Below are 24,501 nucleotides of genomic sequence, written 5' to 3'. Positions count from 1 at the left end.
GTGCTTCGTCGATGCCACATCCAGTAGTGGTTCAGCTAGATGTCATGGACCTGCAAAAACAATTAAAGAGAGCAAATAATAAGGTAACATCGCCAATAAATTGCAGCTTTTCAAAGCAACTTTAGTTATTCAGAAAACATGGTTGCTGCAACTTTAAGCCAAGCAGTACACATTCATGTGAAATATACATGTGTAAGGTACTAGAAGCATTCATTGCATATCTATGTGTACTTCTATAACTTTATGCCAAGCAGTGCACTAGTACATCAATTACACTAAGCCTCAAACGAGGTTCACCAAAGCTGAAATAGGATGCATTGCTCGAACAGTCCGCATCCCTCAGATCTCATAGCTATGGGCCATCACGGATGAACCTAAAAGTAAACTAGTTTTAGCCACAAGCCACAGGTACAAAGAAATATACTAAAATGGCTTGAAGCTAAAACTAATCAACCATTCATCTCTGGTACTGAAATTTTTTCTTCACTGGGAAACTGCTACTTGAGCTAGATACGACAGATAAAGCTACTCAACAGGAAAATAATACACTTAATGATACACTCTGATGTATAGTTGAAACCAAAGGATAAGTCGAACGAAACTGCAATGAAATAGATGATTTCTCTTCTATAGTTAAAACTCAAGTATGGTTTTCGAGTCACGACTCGTGCGAGTCACTCTGGGGCAGTGACTCGGAAGAAGTCGAGCCTAAGTTGTGACTAGTCGCGACTCAGAGTCGCGAGTCGACGCTAAGCTGAGTTAACCATATTTTTGTGACTCATAGACTAGTCGCGACTAGTCGAGCGACTCGAAATCCATGCTCAACAGGAAAATAATACACTCAATGATACACGTGAATTAGAAATGCCCATTATACACAACCTTGAGTCTGTTCTACAGAAAAACACTAATCAACCAAGCAAGTAAAATCTTCTGAAAGCAACACTTTGGTAACATGTAAGCAATAATAATTACTATCCCTGGTAGATATATACTACACCTCTTGATTTTGATGGACAAACACTCATACATTCATGAAATTTACTGAACATAAGCAACTCATATGTCAATTTCGAAACAGAAGAAGTGATACCAACTCATATACCGAACCATCATTAACTCATAGTAGCTTGAATTGAGGACTGAAATGAAGTAAAATTCAGAAGATAGATGTCTCTGGTCCGTCGCTGCAGTACCACGAGATGAAGACGACTGCACCTATGTCATTAACTTCATGTACGATCCCTGCAAGGAATCAACACCGACAGTTTCAGTCTCTAAATCCACACCAGATTCAGATGAACCTACGACCAGCACTGGATCAAACATGGATCGAATCGAAGGAGAAGTGTTACCTTCATATCGTCCGCTTGGTGGGAGAGCTTGTCGAGCATCTTCTTATGCTCCTTCTCCGCCTTCTCCGCCATCTGCATGCAGCTCTGCGTCTGCATCTGAAGAGGAACAACACACATGGACATGGAAGGGGATCCATCACATCTCAGGATCAATACGCGCTAAGGATGGATGGCAAAGGGGATGAGAGGAGTTAGTCACCTTGATGCCCTTGGGCAGGTCCGATCTTGTTGGGACCTCTTCAACCGACCGGGGATCGGCCGGGATCAGAGGAGGTGGCGGCGGCGAGGAGAGTCATGGGGAGAGGGAGAGAGGAGGCGGCCATGGTGACCTGCCGCCACTGGTGGCGCTCGTCTAGCGTGGGGGGACTGGGCTCGATGATGGGATCAGCGCGGGGGCGAGGGGAGGGCGGAGGTGGCATGCGGCGTGCAGCGTGGGGCATGGTGGGAGACAGGGCGCGACAGAGAAGGAGGGATGGAGGCGTGGACGGTCGTGCATGTACGTGGTCGTGGCGGGGCACATATGTTAGGAACCGCAGGAGAGGTAGGGGAGGCGCGGAGTGTCGTGCGCGTACATGGTCGTGGCGGGGCACGCCGCCATCCTGGCCGTGGACTGCTTGCCTATGGTCGTCGGGCCGGCCAGACGAGGCACCGCGCGACAAAATCCCAAGGACGGAGTGGTTGGTTGGCTCGGAGTGGATAAGGCTAGGGGAGAACGGGAGGGAGGGAGGAGCTCGATCTCGTCTATGGTGAGGGTCGTCGATGGTGGGCGGCGTCGGATCGAGATCTGAGGGAGGGAGAGGGTGACTTGGAGATGGGGATATGGGATTGAGGGGCGCGGGAGAGGGTGGAGCAGCGGCGCTTGGGGTGGGGGTCGAGCTCCGCCGGAGGTAGGTGGCCGATGCACACAGGAGGGAAGGAGGAGAGGGGAGGCGACAGGGTTCGCCATGGGAGGGAGCGAGGAGGGGAGGAGGAGAGGAGAGCGAGGGGAGAAAGAAAGGAGGCGGGAGGGGTGGGTGAATGAAAAATGTCCACGAGGACTAGGGTTTCGGCTTAGGCGGGCTTGGGGTGAGGACAGCCGTTAGATCCGCAAAAATCCAACGGTGTTCCATCCACGATCCGCGTGAAACGCCCATGGACCAATTAAAATGCAGTACACGCATACGATGTCATGACCATCTAAATTGGTCATGGTTAACTACAAAATTGGTCGTAGTTAACTAAAAATCATTTTTCTATTTTTTGAGTGCTCGAAATAAGTTTTTTTGAAGGACCTATAATATATTTGTTGCAAAATTGGATCAAATCATTTTTCTAAAATACTAGGCCATATTTAATTCACAATTGACCAAATGGTTGGGTGTAAAAAGTTTTGATCCACCTCTCGTGAAAAAAACAAATTTTCGCCGATTCAGTTGGAAGCGGGTCAAATTTGAATTGTAGCTGCCTTGTAGTTTGCTCTTTATTTTTTCCAAAAATCATTTCTAGGTACATAAGTATCTATTAAATCAGAGAAACACCAAAAAAATTATAAGATTCAACCACTAGCTAGGAACGATTATTCCCGCCATTTTGACCGCATTTTGAAACGGGCATAAAAAATTGAAAAAAAAATCAAAAACTTGGGAAACCTTCGCATTGTGTCATTATATGTGGCCAAGTTCCCAGGAAAAATAACAAACTTGTAATACAGCCATTATTTTAAAAAAAGTATTCTCAGAAACGAGCTATCATGTGTGGAGATCAATGGCTTTCAAGCCAAATGATCAATCTTATGGCCACATTCATGGCATAGTTTGTTCAAATGATCTCATATTGTGCAAAATGGTGCATATTGGAATGGCAAACAATGTTGCCTAAGGAAGTTTTTATTTTCTTTGGACGAAAAAACCATTTTACATTTTTCGAGTGCCCAAAAGGAGGTTTTTTGTGAAGGACCTCCCAAATATTTGTTGAAAAATTGGACCAAATCATTTTTCTAAAATACTAGGCCATATTTAATGCACAATTTACCAAATGGTTGGGTATCAAAAGTTTTGATCCACCTCTCGTGAAAAAGACAAATTTCTGCCGATTCAATAGGAAGCGGGTCAAATTTGAACTGCGGCTGCCTCATAGTTTGCTATTTATTTTTTTTTCAAAAATCATTTCTAGGTACAAAAGTATCTATTTAATCAGAGAAACACGAAAAAATTTCAAGATTCAACCACTAGCTAGGAACGGTCAAGCCCGCCCTTTTGACCGCATTTTGAAACGGGCATAAAAAATTCAAAAAAAATCAAAAAATTGGGAAACCTTCGCATTGTGTCATTATATGTGACCAAGTTACCAGGAAAAATAATAAACTTGTAATAGGACAATTATTTTAAAAAAAGTGTTCTCAGAAATGAGCTATCATGCTTGAAGATTCATGGCTTTCAAGCCAAATGATCAATCTTATGGCCACATTCATGGCATAGTTTGTTCAAATGATCTCATATTGTGCACAAGGGTGCATATTGGAATTCCAAACAATGTTCCCTAAGGGACTTTTTATTTTCTTTGCACGGAAAATTCATTTTCCATTTTCCGAGTGCCCGAATTGAGTTCTTTTTGTGAAGGAGCTACCATATATTTGTTGCAAAATTGGACCAAATTAATTTTCTAAAATACTAGGCCATATTTTATTCACAATTGACCAAATGGTTGGGTGTCAAAAGCCTTGATCCACCTCTGGTGAAAAAGACAAATTCCCACCGATTTAGGAGGAAGCGGGTCAAATTTGAACTGCAGCTGCCTCATAGTTTGCTCTTTATTTTTTCAAAAAATCATTTCTAGATACATAAGTATCTATTTAATCAGAGAAACATCAAAAAATTTCCAATATTGAACCACTAGCTAGGAACGGTCAAGCCCGCTGTTTTGACCACATTTTGAAACGGGCATAAAAAATTGAAAAAAAATCAAAAAATTGGAAAAACTTTGCATTGTGTCATTATATGTGACCAAGTTTCCAGGAAAAATAATAAAATTGTAATATGAAAATTATTTTAAAAAAGTGTTATTAGAAATGAGCTATCATGCGTAACGATTCATGGCTTTCAAGCCAGATGATCAATCTTATGGCCTCATGGCATAGTTTGTTCAAATGATCTCATATTATGCACAAGGGTGCATATTTGAATGGCAAACAATGTTGCCTAAGGGACTTTTTATTTTCTTTGCACGGAAAATTCATTTTCCATTTTCCGAGTGCCCGAATTGAGTTCTTTTTGTGAAGAACCTACAATATATTTGTTGCAAAATTGGACAAAATCAATTTTATAAAATACTAGGCCATATTTGATTCAAAATTCACCAAATGGTTGGGTGTCAAAAGCCTTGGTCCACCTCTGGTGAAAAAGACAAATTCCCGCCGATTTAGGAGGAAGCGGGTCAAATTTGAACTGTAGCTGCCTCATAGTTTGCTCTTTATTTTTTCAAAAATTCATTTCTAGATACATAAGTATCTATTTAATCAGAGAAACATTAAAAGTTTTCCAAGATTCAACCACTAGCTAGGAACGGTCAAACCCGTCGTTTTGACCGCATTTTGAAACGGGCATAAAAAATCAAAAAATGGAAAACCTTCGCATTGTGTCATTATATGTGACCAAGTTTCCAGGAAAAATAATAAACTTGTAATACGGAAATTATTTTTAAAAAGTGTTCTAAAAAATGAGCTATCATGCGTGAAGATTCAGGGCTTTCGAGCCAAATGATCAAACTTATGGCCACATTCATGGCATAGTTTGTTCAAATGATCTCATATTGTGCACAAGGGTGCATCTTGGAATTCCAAACAATGTTGCCTAAGGGAGTTTTCATTTTCTTTGCACGGAAAATTCATTTTCCATTTTTTGAATGCCCCAAATGAGTTTTTTTGTGAAGGAGCTACCATATATTTGTTGCAAAATTGGACCAAATCATTTTTATAAAATATTAGGCCATATTTAATGCATAATTGACAAAATGGTTTGGTGTCAAAAGTTTTGATCCACCACTTGTGAAAAAGACAAATTTCTGCCGATTCAGTAGGAAGCGGGTCAATTTTGAACTGCATCTACCTTATTGTTTGCTCTTTATCTTTTCCAAAAATAATTTCTAGTTACATAAGTATCTATTTAATCATAAATACATGGTTTGGTGGCGATACGTCGAGGTTTGGATGTGGCCCAGGGCCCCAACTCCAAAGCGCGTAAACTCGCATGCCCACCGCGTGACCTTGGCGTTGACATGTGTTCTGGGAGGCCTAGGCATGTCTAGTGGGTTGGGCACTCCCCAGGTAGGTGCTAGGAAGAAAATTACAATAGAAGAATCTCACGAGGAGACTGACCTATGCTCAAAGATGAATTAGCAGCCAAGTGTTTGATTAGCGGTACGGGAAATGCACATGGCCAATGGGTGTGAGTTTTGGCTGAGGATGATCATCTACTAAGGAGAATGTCTTAACTAATTTTTAGCTCAAAACGAGGATCCTAGGTAGTACTTGCTTTGCAAAGTACCACACTGGACAAAAATATGAATGTTGAATCTGGGCTCAAAATAATGAATGGATTGAGCTGAAATTTGGTGGAGGTGGTTATTTGGGCATAGGAAAGCATTGTAGAAAATTGATACCATTTGGACATGCCAAAGTAGTACTTCCTTCACAATGCTCTTCTATGGACAGAAACTTGGGAAAACTAGTGAGAGAGATTGGATGAATGAAATGAGCTCAAAATTCGTGTAGGTGAGTTACATAGGTATGGTCATGTGCTGGTAAATTTTCAGATCATTTGGGTAAGCCTAGCTAGTACTTACTTCACAAAGCTTCTCTCAAGGTAGAAACTTTGGAAATTTCCTGAGAAAGATTTACTAGGAAAATTTAGCTTAATATTATCATGTGGCAATGATTTGGGTATGGAAGAGTGCCCAAAAAGTTTGAGGGTAATAGGAGGGGTCTAGATAACACTTACTTTGCAACGTGCCAATTTGGCCATAAAATATAAATTGAACCTGGGCTCACATAGATGATTTGATTGGGCTGCAATTTGGAGGAGGGTGATAATTTTGGCATATGAAGGAACTGTATAAATTTCATGTCATTTCAATATATAAAAAGGTACTTCCTTCACAATGCTTCTAGGTGGACAAAAACTTTGGAAATTTGCCGAGGAAGATTTGCTAGGCAAATGGAGCTGAATTTTGTCATGCGATAATGATTTGGATAGGAAAGAGTGCCCAAAAATTCCGAGGGCAATCAAGAATATATAAATAGCACTTCCTTCATAAAGTGCTGTTGTGAACAGAATAGGAAAATGAATATTGTTGAATTAGTTTTGAACTAGGCAAGGAAGGATTTTTACATATTTGATGAAGATATGACCCAAAGAATTTATGAGATTTTTTTTTGGGAATTTTGGGAATGACAGAAATATAGGTTGCTTCACAACCTAGGGCAAAGATTGACACATGGACATGACACATAGGCAAAACTGATGAGGTGGCGCTAAGTCATACCAATCCACCACAATTTACAAGGTTATGACCATCTATATTGGTCATGATCAGCTAGAAATAAGGCAGCGGACTAGTGTTGTCTGCTTTATGACCATTTCGTGTAAGGAAATTACGACCTTTCTGACCAAAATGGTTGCAATGGTTTAGGGTTTGGAGCCCCCCGAACAGCTTTTGACCAATTGGTCTCAAATGGTCATAGATATATGACCAATTCTTCCAGGGTCACTGACAGAAGGTCACTAGTTGACATATTTCTTGTAGTGACTCTAGATGCATGCTGGATAGCGGTCGATGAGTGGAGTAATAGTAGTAGATGCAGACAGGAGTCGGTCTACTTGTCTTGGACGTGATGCCTATATACATGATCATTCCTAGATATTCTCATAACTATGCTCAATTCTGTCAATTGCTCAACAGTAATTTGTTCACCCACCGTAGAATACTTATGCTCTCGAGAGAAGCCACTAGTGAAAACCTATGGCCCCCGGGTCTATCTTCATCATATTAATCTCCTACTACTTAGTTATTTCCTTTGCTTTTTTACTTTGCTTTTACTTTACTTTGCATCTTTATCACAAAAATACCAAAAATATTATCTTATCATATCTATCAGATCTCACTCTCGTAAGTGGTCGTGTAGGGATTGACAACCCCTTATCGCATTGGTTGCGAGGATTTATTTGTTTTGTGCAGGTGCGAGGGACTGGCGCGTAGCCTCCTACTAGATTGATACCTTGGTTCTCAAAACTGAGGGAAATACTTATGCTACTTTGTTGCATCATCCCTTCCTCTTCGGGGAAAACCAACGCAGTGCTCAAGAGGTAGCAGATACCGGCAAAAGGTGCGCTGTATTAGAAAGGCTAGCAATGGTGGAAGGGTGAGAGTGCGTACAATCCATGGACTCAACACTAGTCATAAAAAACTCACATACTTATTGCAAAAATCTATTAGTTATCGAAGCAAAGTACTACGCGCATGCTCCTAGGGGGATAGATTGGTAGGAAAAGACCATCGCTCCTCCCCGACCGCCACTCATAAGGAGGACAATCAATAAATACATCATGCTCCGACTTCTTAACATAACGGTTCACCATACATGCATGCTACGGTAATCACAAACTTCAACACAAGCATTTCTCAAATTCACAACTACTCAACTAGCACGACTCTAATATCACCATCTCCATATCTCAAAACAATTATCAAGTTTCAAAGTTCTCATAGTATTCAACGCACTCATAAGAATTTTTTTATTAATCTTGAATGCCTAAAATAATTAAAGAAAATTACCATGTTGTTTTGTAGGGCTCTCAAAATAATCTAAGTGAAGCATGAGAGAACAAAAGTTTCTATAAAACAAATCCACCATCATGCTCTAAAAGATATAAGTGAAGTACTAGAGCAAAAAAATATATAACTCAAAATATATAAGTGAAGCACATAGAGTATTCTAACAATTTCCGAATCATGTGTCTCTCTCTCAAAAAGGTGTGTGCAACAAGGATGATTGTGGAAAACTAACAAATAAAGACTCAAATAATACAAGACGCTCCAAGCAAAACACATGTCATGTGGTAACATAAAAATATAGCTCCAAGTAAAGTTACCGATAGAAGTAGACGAATGAGGGGATGCCTTCCGGGGCATCCCCAAGCTTTGGCTTCTAGGTGTCCTTAGATTATCTTGGGGTGCCATGGGCATCCCCAAGCTTAGGATCTTGCCACTCCTTGTTCCATAATCCATCAAATCTTTACCCAAAACTTGAAAACTCCACAACACAAAACTTCAAGTAGAAAATCTCGTGAGCTCCCTTAGCGAAAGAAAACAAAACAGCACTTCAAGGTACTGTAATGAACCCATTATTTATTTATATTGGTTTTAAACCTACTGTATTCCAACTTCTCTACGGTTTATAAACTATTTTACTAGCCATAGATTCATCAAAATAAGCAAACAACACACGGAAAACAGAATCTGTCAAAAACAGAATAGTCTGTAGTAATCTGCAGCTAACGCAAGTTCTAGAACCCTAAAAATTCTAAAATAAATTGATGGACGTGAGTAATTTATCTATTAATCATCTTAAAAAATAATTAACTAAATAGAACTTTCCAAATAAAAATGGCAGCAGTTCTCGTGAGTGCTAAAGTTTCTGTTTTTTACAGCAAGATTAAAAAGACTTTCCCCAAGTCTTCCCAACGGTTCTACTTGGCGCAAACACTAATTAAACACAAAAAACACAACCAAAACAGAGGCTAGATAAATTATTTATTACTAAACAGGAGCAAAAAGCAAGGAATAAAAATAAAATTGGGTTGCCTCCCAACAAGCGCTATCGTTTAACGCCCCTAGCTAGGCATGAAAGCAAGGATATATCTAGGTATTGCCATCTTTGGAAGGCAATCCATAAGTGGCTCTCATAATAGATTCATAAGGTAATTTAATTTTCTTTCTAGTAAAGTGTTCCATGCCTTTCCTTAATGGAAATTGGAATCTAATATTCCCTTCCTTCATATCAATAATTGCACCAATCGTTCTAAGGAAAGGTCTACCAAGAATAATAGGACATGAATGATTGCAATCTATGTCAAGAACAATAAAATCCACGGGCACATAATTCCTATTTGCAACAATAAGAACATCATTAATTCCTCCCATAGGTTTCTTAATAGTGGAATCCGCAAGGTGCAAGTTTAAAGAGCAATCATCAAATCACGGAAACCTAGCAAATCACACAAAGTCTTTGGAATCGTGGAAAACTAGCACCCAAATCACACAAAGCATAGCATTCATGATCTTTAATCTTAATTTTAATAGTAGGTTCCCACTCATCATAAAGTTTTCTAGGGATGGAAACTTCCAACTCAAGTTTTTCTTCATAAGATTGCATCAAAGCATCAACGATATGTTTGGTAAAGGCTTTATTTTGACTATAAGCATGAGGAGAATTTAGCACGAATTACAACAAGGAAATACAATCTATAAAAGAGCAATTATCATAATTAAATTCCTTGAAATCCAAAATAGTGGGTTCATTAATATTTAAAGTTTTGACTTCTTCAATCCCACTTTTAACAATTTTATCACTACAACAAGAACCCCCCTTTAGCAACGCATCTATGCATTGTTCTATGCCCATATATGCGTTGGTACGGTCTACACCAACGGATTAATATGTGTTGTCGTTGGTGGCGTTGGAAGGGTCAACAACAACGTATATACATCCGTTGGTAAACAATGGGAAGAAGCGTTGCAACTTAGTAACGTATAGGGTTAGACCCCAACAACACCTCATATGCGTTGCAGTGCTATCATGTCAAGTAATGGTGGTTTATATATTGCCAGCCAGAATGATAAGATCAAAGGTGATAGAGCATACAAGGCACAATATAAAAAAAGGATGGGTCTTATACATTGAATTTATTTTGTCGCATTTACAAAGAACAAGGTCCAAATGTATATAAGATATGATACTATAACATGACCCAAAGATTACAAGATGTGATACTAGTAACCAAGTTATGGATGTTTCAATCAACACCTGTTACACGGACATTGGGAATGACATCCTAAAACATAAGGCTATCCAGTAGCAACCCCATTCTCGACCTTGCTATCAGTATCTGACCTTGCAATCCACATATGAGCTATGCATCATCAACTTATCTTAGCAATCTAAAACAATAAAGAAATGAGATCAATAACTTATGGTAAAGAAAAATGGTTAAAACAGTAGCAAAATTTAGAGCAACAAACAAGCTACACTTGCAGATTTTGCTAATGTAGCGTCAACTCGCACTGCATGTACATCTACAGAAAGAAAACTGGAAAACTACAGTTCATTAGTTTGTTACCCCATATTGTTTGAAAACATAGAAACTGCAACCCATAATTAGGTATCATTTCACACAATAGCATGTATTTCAGTCATCATTATTTAAATACTACAATACATATCTAATGATTTTGAATAAGCTTATGTGATTGGTCGGCAATAGCATGGGTGAAGATGGTGCGATATGTTCAAGCACAAAATCTAGTTAAATTTCCAAGTATCACATCTGAAATAGAAATTGTACTTACTTAAACTCAGCTCATTCCATAATTAAGTTTCACTATGTTGACTATTTTATACGAAGCGATGCAATGTATGGCACGCATACAGTATTTCATAAATTATTTTACCTAATCTAGGTAGTAGTCACAAGAAGTCTTGTCTCACACAAGCCGTCTGGCTCTTTTCACATGAAAGGAGAACTGTTATTTTGTACTACCTCTGTAACTAAATATAAGACATTTTTTCAGTTCAAAAGAAGTCTTATATTTAGTTACAAATTGAACTGAAAAAACATCTTCTATTTAGTTATACAGGTAGTACAAATTAGGTGGGAAAAAAGAGAGGCCTATGATAGATAGGAAAAACTATTGATGATTGCTATTAATAATCCGATTTCCCTTTGAACTGGTGATGAATTGATGCAATATAGAACTGCAATTAATACCTCGTAGCAATTCCAACATGGCACCAATAGTCTTCTAGTTTTTAGTGCCTAGAATATTGATCTGGAACCAGTGGTGGCGCTAGGGGTTATAAGTTGTGATGTCAGAGCTTTTTTATTTAGAATACATGTACATAAACTACACTGAAATGTAGTAGAACACAAGCGACAAACTTGTACCTTGTGTGGTCATTTGACATCGCAATCATTATGCAGCGTCGCCACTACCGGGAACAACCCAGTTTCTATTACCTGGAGATTCAACAATATGTATTGGTAATTTAGAACACCACACCCCAATATTTCAAAAGTATGTATACTGAAATTAAATTTACTCCTATTCGGAAAACAAATTGCTCCAAGACGGACTACCTGGGGTAGACCAGAGAACTATAAGTTAAGTTATACACTTACAAATCACACAGTAGATCGGTTGCCAGTCATACGGGGATCTAGCTAAATGGTTCATCTGTGAATATGAACTCAATTTGAAATACAGATAAATTGATGCACGTTGGTATTGCCAATATATTTAATTAATAATTAAACTTTGCTAGGGGAGATGGTTCAGTTTTTCAAGTAAAATATTACTATCCAAATTGGCAAGCTGATTTTTCAATAGTAATTAGTTCATTTTCAACCAAAAAATTGCTGCAAAGTCGAACACTGTGTAGCCAGTTTCATACATGTATAGGCATCTAAGTTTTCCTCCTTGGCAGAACAACTATAGTAGTACAAAACAAATAGCCACAACTACACCTAGTAATATCCGTATAACTTCTAGCTACTGCATCGTGCATTATACCATAGGAATATGGCTAAGTTCCTCCGAGGAGATCAAATTGATACAAATACAAGAAACACAAACCCAGAGAGCCCCGAAAAAACTACAATAAGTGCCAACCAGTATTCGGAGATTTATCAATGTGAAATTAGAGCTATGGGACTGGATTAGACGGGATGAGGCAACATACCGTCACTATAGAGCCACCATGCTGCTGCTGTGCATCTGGGAGTCGCCGCGCCACCATTGTGCATCTGGGGTGGCTGCACCACTGCTGTACATCTGGGAGTGGCCGCTATGCCCTTGTGCATCTGGGAGTCGCTGCACCGCCACTGTGCATCAGGGAGCTGCCATCCAACCTCCGATTTTTTGGCCCATACTGGAGACACCACCGCTGCCCCTCCTGCACTGTTGATAAGTAATCGAAATTCTTATCCAATGATGGGAAACCGTTGATGATGGACGGCTAGAACTGGGGATAGCACAAGACAATAGGGAAATAATACAGGGGATATGCGCAGGTGGAGGTTCAAAGGGGACTAGGCGCTTTATATCTTTAATATTTTGGGTAAACCTGCAAGACCATAGTTCCCTAAGTAGCAGCTTAAAATTCACATACGTCCTAGTGGAGAATAAAAGATGTAGAGTGGCACGAAGCATTTTTGTGGTGATACAATCCTTCTGATATAAGAATGACTGTAAATGGATTAAAGAAATAATGCAAGCATCCTTATTTCTATGGAAAACTAAATTCTCTCCTGGCAGGCATCAAAAATTAGTTTGTTCTACAGCACAATTTGGCACTCCAACAGTATGGTAGACATCTAGAGAAATACACACGGATAGCATAAGTGCAAACACAATTGTGGTCTGCACAACTAAAACAGAGGATCGCCAGCAAAAACATGCATGAAAAATTAGATGAACAAGTTTCCTCGGAAAAAATAAGAGGATCACTAGCCATGACACAAGTACAGTAGTAACACTATTCATAGACCGATTGAATTGTAAGTGCATAGACATGTTATCCAATCTATTACCTAAATGGTCTATCAATGGAACAAGTGGAAGGTTACAGAAGTTGTGGCACCAAATGCCAACGGAATTACATAAGCCACCATGTTGTTAAATTAGAGGGAACATATTTTTGGGGATAAGGGAACAATCACCTTCTTGAGGTAGTTGAGTCTAGGTGAGGAGTCGAGTAGGCTGTAGGGAACCACGGCAGCCTACCTGGGAGAGAGTGCCTGCGGTTGTTAGTGTATCCAGTCGAGATCCACGACGCCGCGATAGCGAAGGACAGAAAGGGTAAGAACAGAAGGGAGAAGTGCCTTACTGAACCATAGACATCGGAGTAGCGGTAGCCGAGGCAGAGTAGTGCCGTAGAGCCCGAGCCCGCAGCCGCACCTTCAAAGACGTGGGGTTAGTGGACCGACAAACCGGAGGCGAAGAGCGCCGACGACCCATGGCGCCTAGGGTTGTCGTGGGGGCGCCTGCAGGGACGCGAAGGACATCGCAGCGGGGGAGTGTCAGAGGAGAACAATGAGGGGAAGTTGGGTTGGCTAGGAGCGGCACACGAGAGTGTCAGAGCTGCCCGGAATTGGAGATGGTGGCGGCAGCATTGTTGACATGGAGCTCGGTGAGAGATGTGAATCGGGGAAGAGAGGTCCTTGGGACTTTTTTTATGCTTGGTTATTGATATTTTTATGGAGGGGTACACATAATAAGGTGGAGGTGGGTTACGGGAAGGTTATCCTTTCGTGGGGAGGTGGGAGGTTTGTTTAGCCCAACAGATTTTGTTGGTTCGTTGCTAGGGATGCGTTGGTATAGGAGGGTTCTCGTTGTAGTGTTAGCATCAAGATTTAAAACTCTGAATTTTTGGAACGCCTTCTAGGTAAAGGTGGATCATATTCAGTCCCATCATTATCAAGATTCATATTACAAAACAAAGATTTAATAGGGGACACATCAATAACTTTTAGATCTTCATCTTTATTATCATGGAAACTAGAAGAACATGCTTTTATAAAGCAATCTTTCTTAGCACGCATCCTAGTGGATCTTTCTTTGCACTCATCAATGAAAATTCTCATTGCTTTGAGAGACTCATTGATATCATGCTTAGGTGGAATAGATCTAAGTTTCAAAGAATTAACATCAAGAGAAATTCTATCAACGTTCCTAGCCAACTCATCAATCTTAAACATTTTTTCTTCAATCAAAGCATTGAAATTCTTTTGCGAGGTAATAAATTCTTAATATTATATTCAAAATCAGAGGATATCTTATTAAAATTTCCATAAGAAATGTTGTAGGAATTACCATAATTATTAGAGGAATTACTAGGATACGGCCTAGGATTAAAGTTTCCTCTATCGCGTTGTTACCAAAATTATTCCTACCGACAAAATTCACATCCAAAGATTCATTATTATTCTCAATCAAAGTAGACAAAGGAATATCATTAGGATGAGAAGAAACACTTTTATTAGCAAATAATTTCATAAGTTCATCCATCTTACCACTCAAAACATTAATTTCTTCTATCGCATGCACTTTCTTATTAGTAGATCTTTCAGTGTGCCATTAAGAATAATTAAACATAATATTATCTAGGAGTTTAGTAGCTTCTCCTAAAGTGATTTCCATAAAAGTGCCTCCCGCGGTCAAATCTAAAAGATTTCTAGAAGCAAAATTCAATCCAGTATAAAAAATTTGTATAATCATCCACAAATTCAAACCATGTGTAGGGCAATTACGTATCATTAATTTCATCCTCTCCCAAACTTTTGCAACATGTTCACGATCAAGTTGCTTAAAATTCATAATATCGTTTCTAGGAAAGATGATCTTAGCGGGAGGAAAATACTTAGAGATAAAAGCATTTTTGCACTTATTCCATGAATCAATACTATTTTTAGGCAAAGACAAAAACCAAGCTTTAGCACGATCTCTAAGCGAAAAAGGAAATAACTTCAATTTAACAATATCATTGTCCACATCTTTCTTCTTTTGCATATCACACAAATCAACATAGTTGTTTAGATGGGTAGCGGCATCTTCACTAGGAAGGCCGGAAAACGGATCTTTCATGACAAGATTCAGCAAAGCAGCATTTATTTCACAAGATTCAGCATCGGTAAGAGGAGCAATCGGAGTGCTAATAAAATCATTGTTGTTGGTATTGGTAAAGTCACACAATTTGGTATTATCTTGAACCATCGTGACAAGCAAGTAATCCGACACACAGGCAAACAAGAAACGGGCAAAAAGAGGCGAATAGAGAAAGAGAGGGAGGATGGAGAGAGGGAGAGGGCGAATAAAATGGCAAGGATGAAGTGGGAGGAGAGGAAAATGAGAGGAAAATGGCAAATAATGTAATGCCGGAGATAAGGGTTTGTGATGGGTACTTGGTATGTTGACTTTTGCGTAGACTCCCCGGCAACGGCGCCAGAAATGGCTCGTTGTCGGGAGTCCAAATCTTGATTTGACCTTGCGTAAGCCTCCCCGGCAACGGCGCCAGAAATCCTTCTTGCTACCTCTTGAGCACTCCGTTGGTTTTCCCTTAAAGAGGAAAGGGTGATGCAGCAGAGCAGCGTAAGTATTTCCCTCAGTTTTTGAGAACCAAGGTATCAATCCAGTAGGAGGCCATGCATGAGTCCCTCGCACCTACACAAAAAAATAAACTCCTTGCAACCAACGCGATAAAGGGGTTGTCAATCCCTTCACGGTCACCTACGAGAGTGAGATCTGATAGATATGATAAGATAATATTTTTAGTATTTTTATGATAAAGAGAAATAAAGATGCAGGTAAAATAAATGGCAAAGGAAATAACTAAGTATTGGAATATTAATATGATGGAAAATAGACCCGGGGCCATAGGTTTCACTAGAGGCTTCTCTCGAGAGCATAAGTATTACAGTGAGTGAACAAATTACTGTTGAGCAATTGAAAGAATTGAGCATAGTTATGAGAATATCTAGGTATGATCATGTATATAGGCATCACGTCCGAGACAAGTAGACCGACTCCTGCCTGCATCTACTACTATTACTCCACACATCGACCGCTATCCAGCATGCATCTAGAGTATTAAGTTCAAGAGAACAGAGTAACGCTTTAAGTAAGATGACATGATGTAGAGGGATAAACTCATGCAATATGATACAAATCCCATCTTGTTATCCTCGATGGCAATAATACAATATGTGCCTTGTTGCCCTTACTGTCACTGGGAAAGGACACCGCAAGATTGAACCCAAAGCTAAGCACTTCTCCCATTGCAAGAAAGATCAATCTAGTAGGCCAAACCAAACAGATAATTCGAAGAGACTTGCAAAGATAACCAATCATACATAAAAGAATTCAGAGAAGATTCAAATATTGTTCATAGATAAACTTGATCATAAACCCACAATTCATCGGTCTCAGCAAACACACCGCAAAAGAAGATTACATCGAATAGATCTCCACAAGAGAGGGGGAGAACTTTGTATTGAGATCCAAAAAGAGAGAAGAAGCCATCTAACTAATAACTATGAACCCATAGGTCTGAAGTAAACTACTCACACTTCATCGGAGGGGCTATGGTGTTGATGTAGAAGCCCTCCGTGATCGATACCCCCTCCGGCGGAGCTCCGGAAAAGGCCCCAAGATGGGATCTCGTGGATACAGAAAGTTACGGCGGTGGAATTAGGATTTTGGCTCCGTATCTGTTAGTTTGGTGGTACATAGGTATATATAGGAGGATGAAGTACGTCGATGGAGCAATGTGGGCCTCATGAGGGTGGAGGGCGCGCCTGGGGGGGTAGGCGTGCCCCCCTACCTCGTGCCTTCCTGGTTGATTGCTTGACGTAGAGTCTAAGTCCTCTGGATCATGTTCGTTCCGAAAATCACGTTTCCGAAGGTTTCATTCCGTTTGGACTCCGTTTGATATTCTTTTTCTGCGAAACCCTAAAATAGGAAAAACAGCAATTCTGGGCTGGGCCTCCGGTTAATAGGTTAGTCCCAAAAATAATATAAAAGTGTATAATAAAGCCCAATAATATCCAAAACAGGATATAATATAGCATGGAACAATAAAAAATTATAGATACGTTGGAGACGTATCAGTAATCCATTAAAAAATCACAAAATGTTTACGGCCTACTTGTTTATTGGTCCTTTAGAGTCGATGGGCTCAAGGACAACGGTTTGATCACAATTTGACGCACCATTTTACAAATGTTTTTTTTGAATTTTTATGAAGTCTTAAAAAACATGCAAAACTTTGGTTCCCATTGGCTACAAATCAATAATTGTTAACTTGACATTCACACTGCCCGAAATAATCCGTACTTCATAGTCCTTTTTTTAAATTCCTTCCTTTTCTTCCTAATAACAGGGTCACCTTGCAGCAATCCTTCCTTAATTGTGCAACTGTTAACCGTTAATTATGGGTGCATTAGCAGCCCACAAATCCCGCATCCTTTAAAGGACACACAAATCCACCCCCATCAGGGCATGTATAATGATGCTATCTTAAAAGTGCCACGTAGGATAAATGATGAGGTGGAGGAGAGAGAACTCATAAGAAAATGCTTGTCTTCTCTTATTTAAGATAAGACAAGAGATGATCTCTTAGCACAATTTGTCTCATCATATTTTAAGGAATTGCTAGTTATTGAAGATAAGGCTAAGATATAACCCATTGTAGACATATTTTTTTGTCATCTCAAAATTACATGCAAAACTTAAGATAAGACTGTCTTATCAACCATTGTACATGCCCTCATGATCCCTCCCTTTAATCAAGGGGACTCCTCGCCAGCAATTAATGCCCCGGAATATTTCTCTTTTTTTGCATGGCAGCCACACAATAAGGGCCAATTCCTTTCAGTGTCTTCCAAGCAATTAGGGAATGTATATCGGGGTGATTCAATATAAACCCTCGAAGTGGGATTAATCACAAATATAAGTCAGCTGAGTTGGTTACAGCGGGATCTTTTGATATGAGAGGTGTTGTGTTCGATTCTCCAATGTGTAAACTATATTTTACTTGATATTACGAAGCCCACTTGTTTTTTACTTGATTTTCAGGAGCCCACTCGCAGCCCATAAATTGATAGACGCCCGTATTTGTTTTTTGCCTGGATGGGCTTCGATCGCATACACTGGCCCAGCCAAGCGATCGTTCATCCCAGAAACAAAAACGTGAGCGAGCTTGTGCAGCGTCAAAAAATAGTACCACCTCAAATCTTTGTGGCGGGACGTAACTAAAAAGAAAAAAAAACACCTAAACGGGATGAAACAAAGCGAAACCAAACCAAGAATACCTACTCCCTTTAATAGTAAGTATAGATATAGATATAGACATCTTTCTGTCCTTTGTCGTCTGTAAATGATGAGTGTATTCTGCTTTTTTCTTTTTTCTTCTCTTTTACTTTACTTTTCACTTTCCTAATTCAGGAATTATTTTTGAAATTCATAAATATTTGAACATCTTTTAAATTTTATGAAAGTTTTTTTAATTCAAACATATCTTGAATTCGTGATCATTTTTGTTTTCTTTAATATTTTCAAATTCATGAAGAATGCACAAACTTTTTTAAAAATTCATGATTTTTTTAAAAAAATCATGAACATCTTCAAATTCATGACTACTTTAGAATTAAAATAAAACCTAACAGTAATGAAAAATCAAAAAAATAAATAAACTCATCGGCACTCTCGAAGGGAGAGTAGCGCTAGCTTTTGCTCGTTTGGCCAGGACCATGTAGGGAGAAGCGCATGAGCGTCCCCGCAGAAAAAAAAGAAGCGCATGAGCGATCCGAGCGTACTGCTCACTATGAGCGATATACAACAACACCCGAGTAGCAGAGCTAGTGGGCTGTTTCACACATGCACGCAAAAAATAAATCGCAATGCACCGACGACATTCGACATCATCATTGTTCAGTCCTCAACTCTTCGTGCACGACACTTGCATTTTGGCTTCCTTGCGCCGGACTATTCCTTTTCGCCTCGTGCTTGATCAATCACGCTCTCCATCGCTATGTCATCATTGTCTAATCGGTTGATTACCCATTGCCTTGCCTCGCCACCGCCTACTTGTTGTCGACCACCACGTGGCCGCGCCACATTGTCGGTCCTCACATCAAGGAAGGTAGCTTGTGCTCTAGCAAATCAGACATGATAGTTGCTAAAGGTTTCCGTGTGATATTTTTTTTCTTTGCAGCAAGGTTTATATATGATATCAATAGTGTGTCCTCGTTGCTATAATAGGGCATTGACAATAATATTATTGGACTTTGTTATTTGTGATTTTGACATTATAACCAGCAAGCTTTTAAGAGAAAGGTGTGCATGTTCGCATGTGCACATGATATCTAGACATCCATGCGGTCTCATTACTACTACAAATGGGTTCTAGTGATAGCACATCGGTGATGAGCGGGCCATCGGCCACTTGTAGCCCATCACTGCTGACGCCCTCCCCGCCCATCACTATCATGAAAATCAATGACGAGCTCATTCATTGTGCCCGTCTCTAGTGATTGTTTACAATTTTAAAAAATACAAAGAATTTCAGCAAATTTACGTAAACTATAATATGCATACACAGAAGAGTTACGCATGTGTATGAAAATTTACAACAAAGTAGCAGCAACTCCCAATTACGACGAAAGAAGCCACGGTTCTTGACACTTCGCTCAGAATGGTTGCTCTAGGACATTACTCTAAGTGTCTGTACTTGTAGAGCTGACATGCATCAAGGATAACCTAGGGGCTAGGGTGATAAACTATGGAAGTCAGTGGCCCAAACATGGACCCTTCGTGCCTTCATGGCCCGAATATGAGAAGTGTGGCAGAGAGAAGTGGGGAAATTCACTTCCCCGAGGCGGTGCGGTCAAAGTGGTGGTACCCTTTATGTTTAGGAGAGATATAAAGGACATAATGGGAAGATAGAGGGACAAGTTTGTTAGCCATGGTGGCGTGAAGATTGCTCATAAGCATCTAATGGTGTGACGGTGGGCTGGGCGGAGCTAGTATGCACCTGTTGGGCCCAATTGAACCCAACAATTTTTTCATGCTCGAATCTAATGCATGGAACTTCCTTGGTTTAACCACAACTTGGTCCTTGCCGATAAGCCAAGTCCATGAACATGCCAATGCATTTACAAGAGAAGCCGCTCGTGACGGCGTGCGAGTGGCCATAGGTGCAACTGCACCATGTAGACGCAGGGGCTTGGGCACAATGAAAACTAAACGGGTAGGAGCTTATCGGTGCAGTGGGCGTATTTGAAATGGAGGCAAGCAACTGATTGGATTATAAACAAGCTTCATAATTAAATAACAACGTTGGCCGAGGGGAAACTAAAAGGTCTCAATTAAAATTTCAATATAGATGGGTGAAATATAGCAGCCCGTCAGTGAAAATTGTTGATCTGTTTTGACCGTCGGTACACACAATCACTGGCCGGTCATTTTCTAGCCCGTTCGTGATAAGCATCAAGCTGAGCCCCAAAAGTAATATCATTGACACGTCTCGGCTGGTCAGTTGGTGCTAGTGCTCACCACTAACTCGTGGTCACTAGCTGGTCAATGACGAGGGGTCAGTGCTATTTGGATTTGTAGTAAAGTGAGTCCTAAAACCTTTTGTTTTTAAGCCTCCCTCAACATGAACGTATGATAACACCAACTATCCGAACCACGGGAAAAATCCTCGTGTTGTGAGTGTTTGCATTCTCTAAACAGTAAGTCATAATTACTTGCAAGTTGGTTTGAGATGTTACAATGTTGTTTTCCATGACTTTTTACATAACACAAGAAAAATGTTGCAATGATGTTTCATATAAAGTAAGAAATCTTGTGTGGGAGGGTTCAATGTTGCATTAAGCGGACGGTTCAGATATCTCATTTAGGTTTACAAGCTGCATCGCAACTATATGCACAACCGGACATCTAAGTGTCAAAGTATTTGCCGACACAATGTCCATGTGGAGGATAAAAGGCCCTTGAGTCCAAATTTGGGAAGAACAAAAAAAGCAACAATGAGTAAATAGTAAGCATGGATAATTAAGAAATATTGGGGAATAGAAGAAAGGATTTAATCAATAGGAAACTTGAGAAACCACACTATTAACAGGAAAACAATTAAGAGGTGGAGAGCAATAAAATGATATGCATAAATTCAATATAAAAGCACATTAATAAAATTAAAGTATTAAATATTAAAAATATCATATCAACATTATTTGGACAATATCATTACCATGTGTATAAGTTTATGGTCAAGCTAGTTGTTGCTTTTTGTTACTAAAAAAAGCTAGCTGTTGCTTTCTTTACCCCGTAAAAAAACCTGTTGCTTTCTTTATCTTCTTTTTCCTTCTCCTTTACCTGGATTGTACTGGCATATACAAGATAGTACTTATATATGTTGATCTTGCAATTGATCATAAATTAGTAAAAAGAGCCTGCATAGACCTTATCTTATGAAATAAATAGCGAGTTTCCATTTAACTTTTTATTGAATAAGTCATATTCTAGATGATTTCTTCGGTACTGGACTACTATGCAAATAATAGTTTGTTTCCTCTTCTACAAGCTTGATTGGTGTAAATTTAACTAGTCAAGTTATTTTTGTCACAAAAGTAGTCCTCGAGAATTTTTAGATTTAACCGAACATGGATCTAGTTCTCTCCAAAACAACCCTAGATTACTATGTTATCTTTGACTGGCAAAAGGTTTGAAATGACTTCATCATTAAGGAGATGATGTATTGACATCATTGTTTTGAGTTTTTCTCCTTCTGTACTAGATGAAGTTTATCAAGGATGCCCGACATGTTTATTATGTAACAACACTAGCATGGGAAAATCATGCTCCAAACAAAATGAATATTTTCAAAGCAAATCATTGGCATTGTGCCTTTAATTTTTTTGAGAAGTCCTGTTTTTTTTTAACAGGATGAGTTCAAATTTGCAGAAACTTTGGAAAGCTAACCGACTTATTTGGGCCACAGGCTGGGCTATCCGGAATCCATTAGGCCCATTATTTAGGCTCGTTCCTCTTCCTGTCTTCTTCCCTCCCAAATCAACCAACTGAATCTCTATGCTTCTTGAAATCGGTTACAGCGGGAGAGGCTCTGTCCGTCGTCTATATACCCTCCCTCGCCTTCCTTCATCCCCTCCCCTCCCATTGTATCTCGTAGCTTCCTTCCTTCCGCTCCCTCCCTCTCCTATTCACCTGGGCGTTCTTGCGAAGCTATTCGACCGAGGCGAGATGGTGGGCAAGCGGAAGGCCGACGACAACCTTACCGGGACAAGGCACCCGGCTGCGCGGAGGGATCCTACATCCGGCGACGACCTGGCCGGTACATCGGCGAACACTGCAGGGCCGACGGCGAATGCAGCCGGCGACGGCATTGCTGGGATTTCGCCGGACATGGCGTTCCTGTTGGAGGTGACTTCAGGCTACGGCTACGCCGCCGGCTCTTCCCAGTTCGATGGAGGTGGGTGCCCAAGAAATCAAAGCATAAGACCGAGCGCGTCGTTGGTTCTTGCGTTTCTTGGATTGTGACATCCCGTACCTTCGTTTCTTGCAGCTGCTCGCGGGGCCGGGGGCGGGTCGGGGTACAGGGGATTCTCCCAGCCGCCATCTCAGGGGATGCTCCGGCCGCCGCTGGGCAATCCAGGTGAGTTCCCTCCCAAGAAAAGTGTCAAATTCTTTCTGATCCCTGCGGTTCTTGCTTCTTCATTGACGTCGGAGTTCGATTTCTTGGTTTCTGTTGCAGCCGTTGGGAGTGCGCCCTTCCCGTACCGGTACCACGCGCCGACCGGCAATGGTTCGCTCGCCGGCCTGACCCAGAGCCAGATCGCCGGCCCCAGGCAGACAGGAACAGGGCAGCCGCTCGGCCACTCCGGCTCCGACGGGGTAATTTGCTATGCATTATTTTCCATTCATTCGTTATTTGGGCTTGTCCTGCAGCGATGAACTCATTGATTTCTTGTTGGATCTTGGCATTGGTGAGCAGCCTTCTTCGGCGATGTCTTGCGCCAGCAACGTGCTTCCGCAGCACCCGGAGATCCGCTACGTGCCTCCGCGTCCAGTCCCCAGCTACGGCGGTGCGACTCAGGGTCAGGGCATCGCCATTGGTCACCAGCACCAGCCCCAGCTCGACCACCGCCTCCGCCAGCCTTCTTCTGCAGCGCGAGCACAGGTTGCCGTCGGCCCGCACACATGGGGACCATGTGCTCGATGGTGCCGTCTTTGCCCAGCGCCCGCCACGCGGGTTTATTGCTCGGCGCCCTTTTGCGAGGTTTGCTACAGCCGTCTCTTCGTCGCCGACGACGTGCCTCAGCAGCACGCGCAAGCCGGCGGCTACGCGCCTCGGGGGGCAGTGCCTGCCAGTGAGCAGCAGTACCGGGCTGCGGCCATTAGGCCTTCTTCCAGCTCCAGCTCCAGCTCATCCGTCGATTCGGGCCCGATCTGCCAGGCTTGCGGCCACCTCATCCGCACCCGCAACAGGATGTGCAGGTCTTGCCACCGCGGCGGCCCGCCACCGCCAGGGCTCGGCTAGCTCATATCTCGTTGCTCCGATGAGTGTACGGCATTACTGTGAGAGTGAGAATGTCTTGTGAACTCTGGTAGCCATTTCTGCTTGCTCTGTTTTGACTTTTGACAAAGATGCTGCCTTGAGTAGAGATGATTCTTGTGATGATACTCGTAATGGTGTGGCCAAATGTGGCAATACATACATACATACATACATACATACATACATACATACATACATACATACATACATACATACATACATACAGTAGATCAGTGTCACTTTATATTCGTTGATCTTTGGTTCTTTTCTGACACTTTTGAATTTGCCTCAAGTGTTTGTCTGGTTCACTTTCAGTTAAACCAGGTGAATACTCAAAGCTTAGTTCAGACTATAACAGTATGCTATGGCCAATAACATATGCAGATATGCTACATCATTCAGAGGGTTGTCATCAGCAAATGATTTGGCGCGGAGAATAGGCTGATACGTATTAGCGATTCAGTTTCACCTGATATCTAGGTTTTCTCTTAAGAAAGTGCTTTAGCGTGGATTCTGCTGATGATTTTAATAGATGATTTATACAGTATTGATGTTCATTTCAGAGTTTTTTTAAGGAAGACTTTCATGGCTAGTTTATTAAAATTAAAACAACATTACATCGTCTAAGATCTTAGAGACGAGACAGCCCCCAGGAAAGCGATGTCTTATTACAATAACTAAAATTTCCTAGCACATGTGCCGCTTGATTTGCAGAACAAAATTAATGCTTAAATTTGGCCTTTCCAATTAACGTTGAAACATCAA

General features: G+C 40.8%; 1 protein-coding gene across 1 annotated transcript; it reads left to right on the top strand.

The window, feature by feature from the left end:
- Positions 1-22,421: 22,421 nt before the first annotated feature.
- LOC147973326 (uncharacterized) lies at positions 22,422-23,718 on the top strand. The gene is made up of 4 exons (XM_087524958.1): positions 22,422-22,650; positions 22,744-22,833; positions 22,933-23,072; positions 23,170-23,718. The coding sequence occupies exons 1-4, from the start codon at positions 22,422-22,424 to the stop codon at positions 23,716-23,718; spliced, it is 1,008 nt and encodes a 335-aa protein (XP_087381084.1).
- Positions 23,719-24,501: the final 783 nt, after the last annotated feature.

The sequence above is a fragment of the Triticum urartu genome, chromosome 5A (genome assembly GCF_056163025.1).
Source record: "Triticum urartu cultivar PI428250 chromosome 5A, HENAU_Tu73, whole genome shotgun sequence".
In the NCBI taxonomy this organism is placed as follows: Eukaryota; Viridiplantae; Streptophyta; class Magnoliopsida; order Poales; family Poaceae; genus Triticum; species Triticum urartu.
This window is presented reverse-complemented; position numbering and strand designations above follow the sequence as displayed.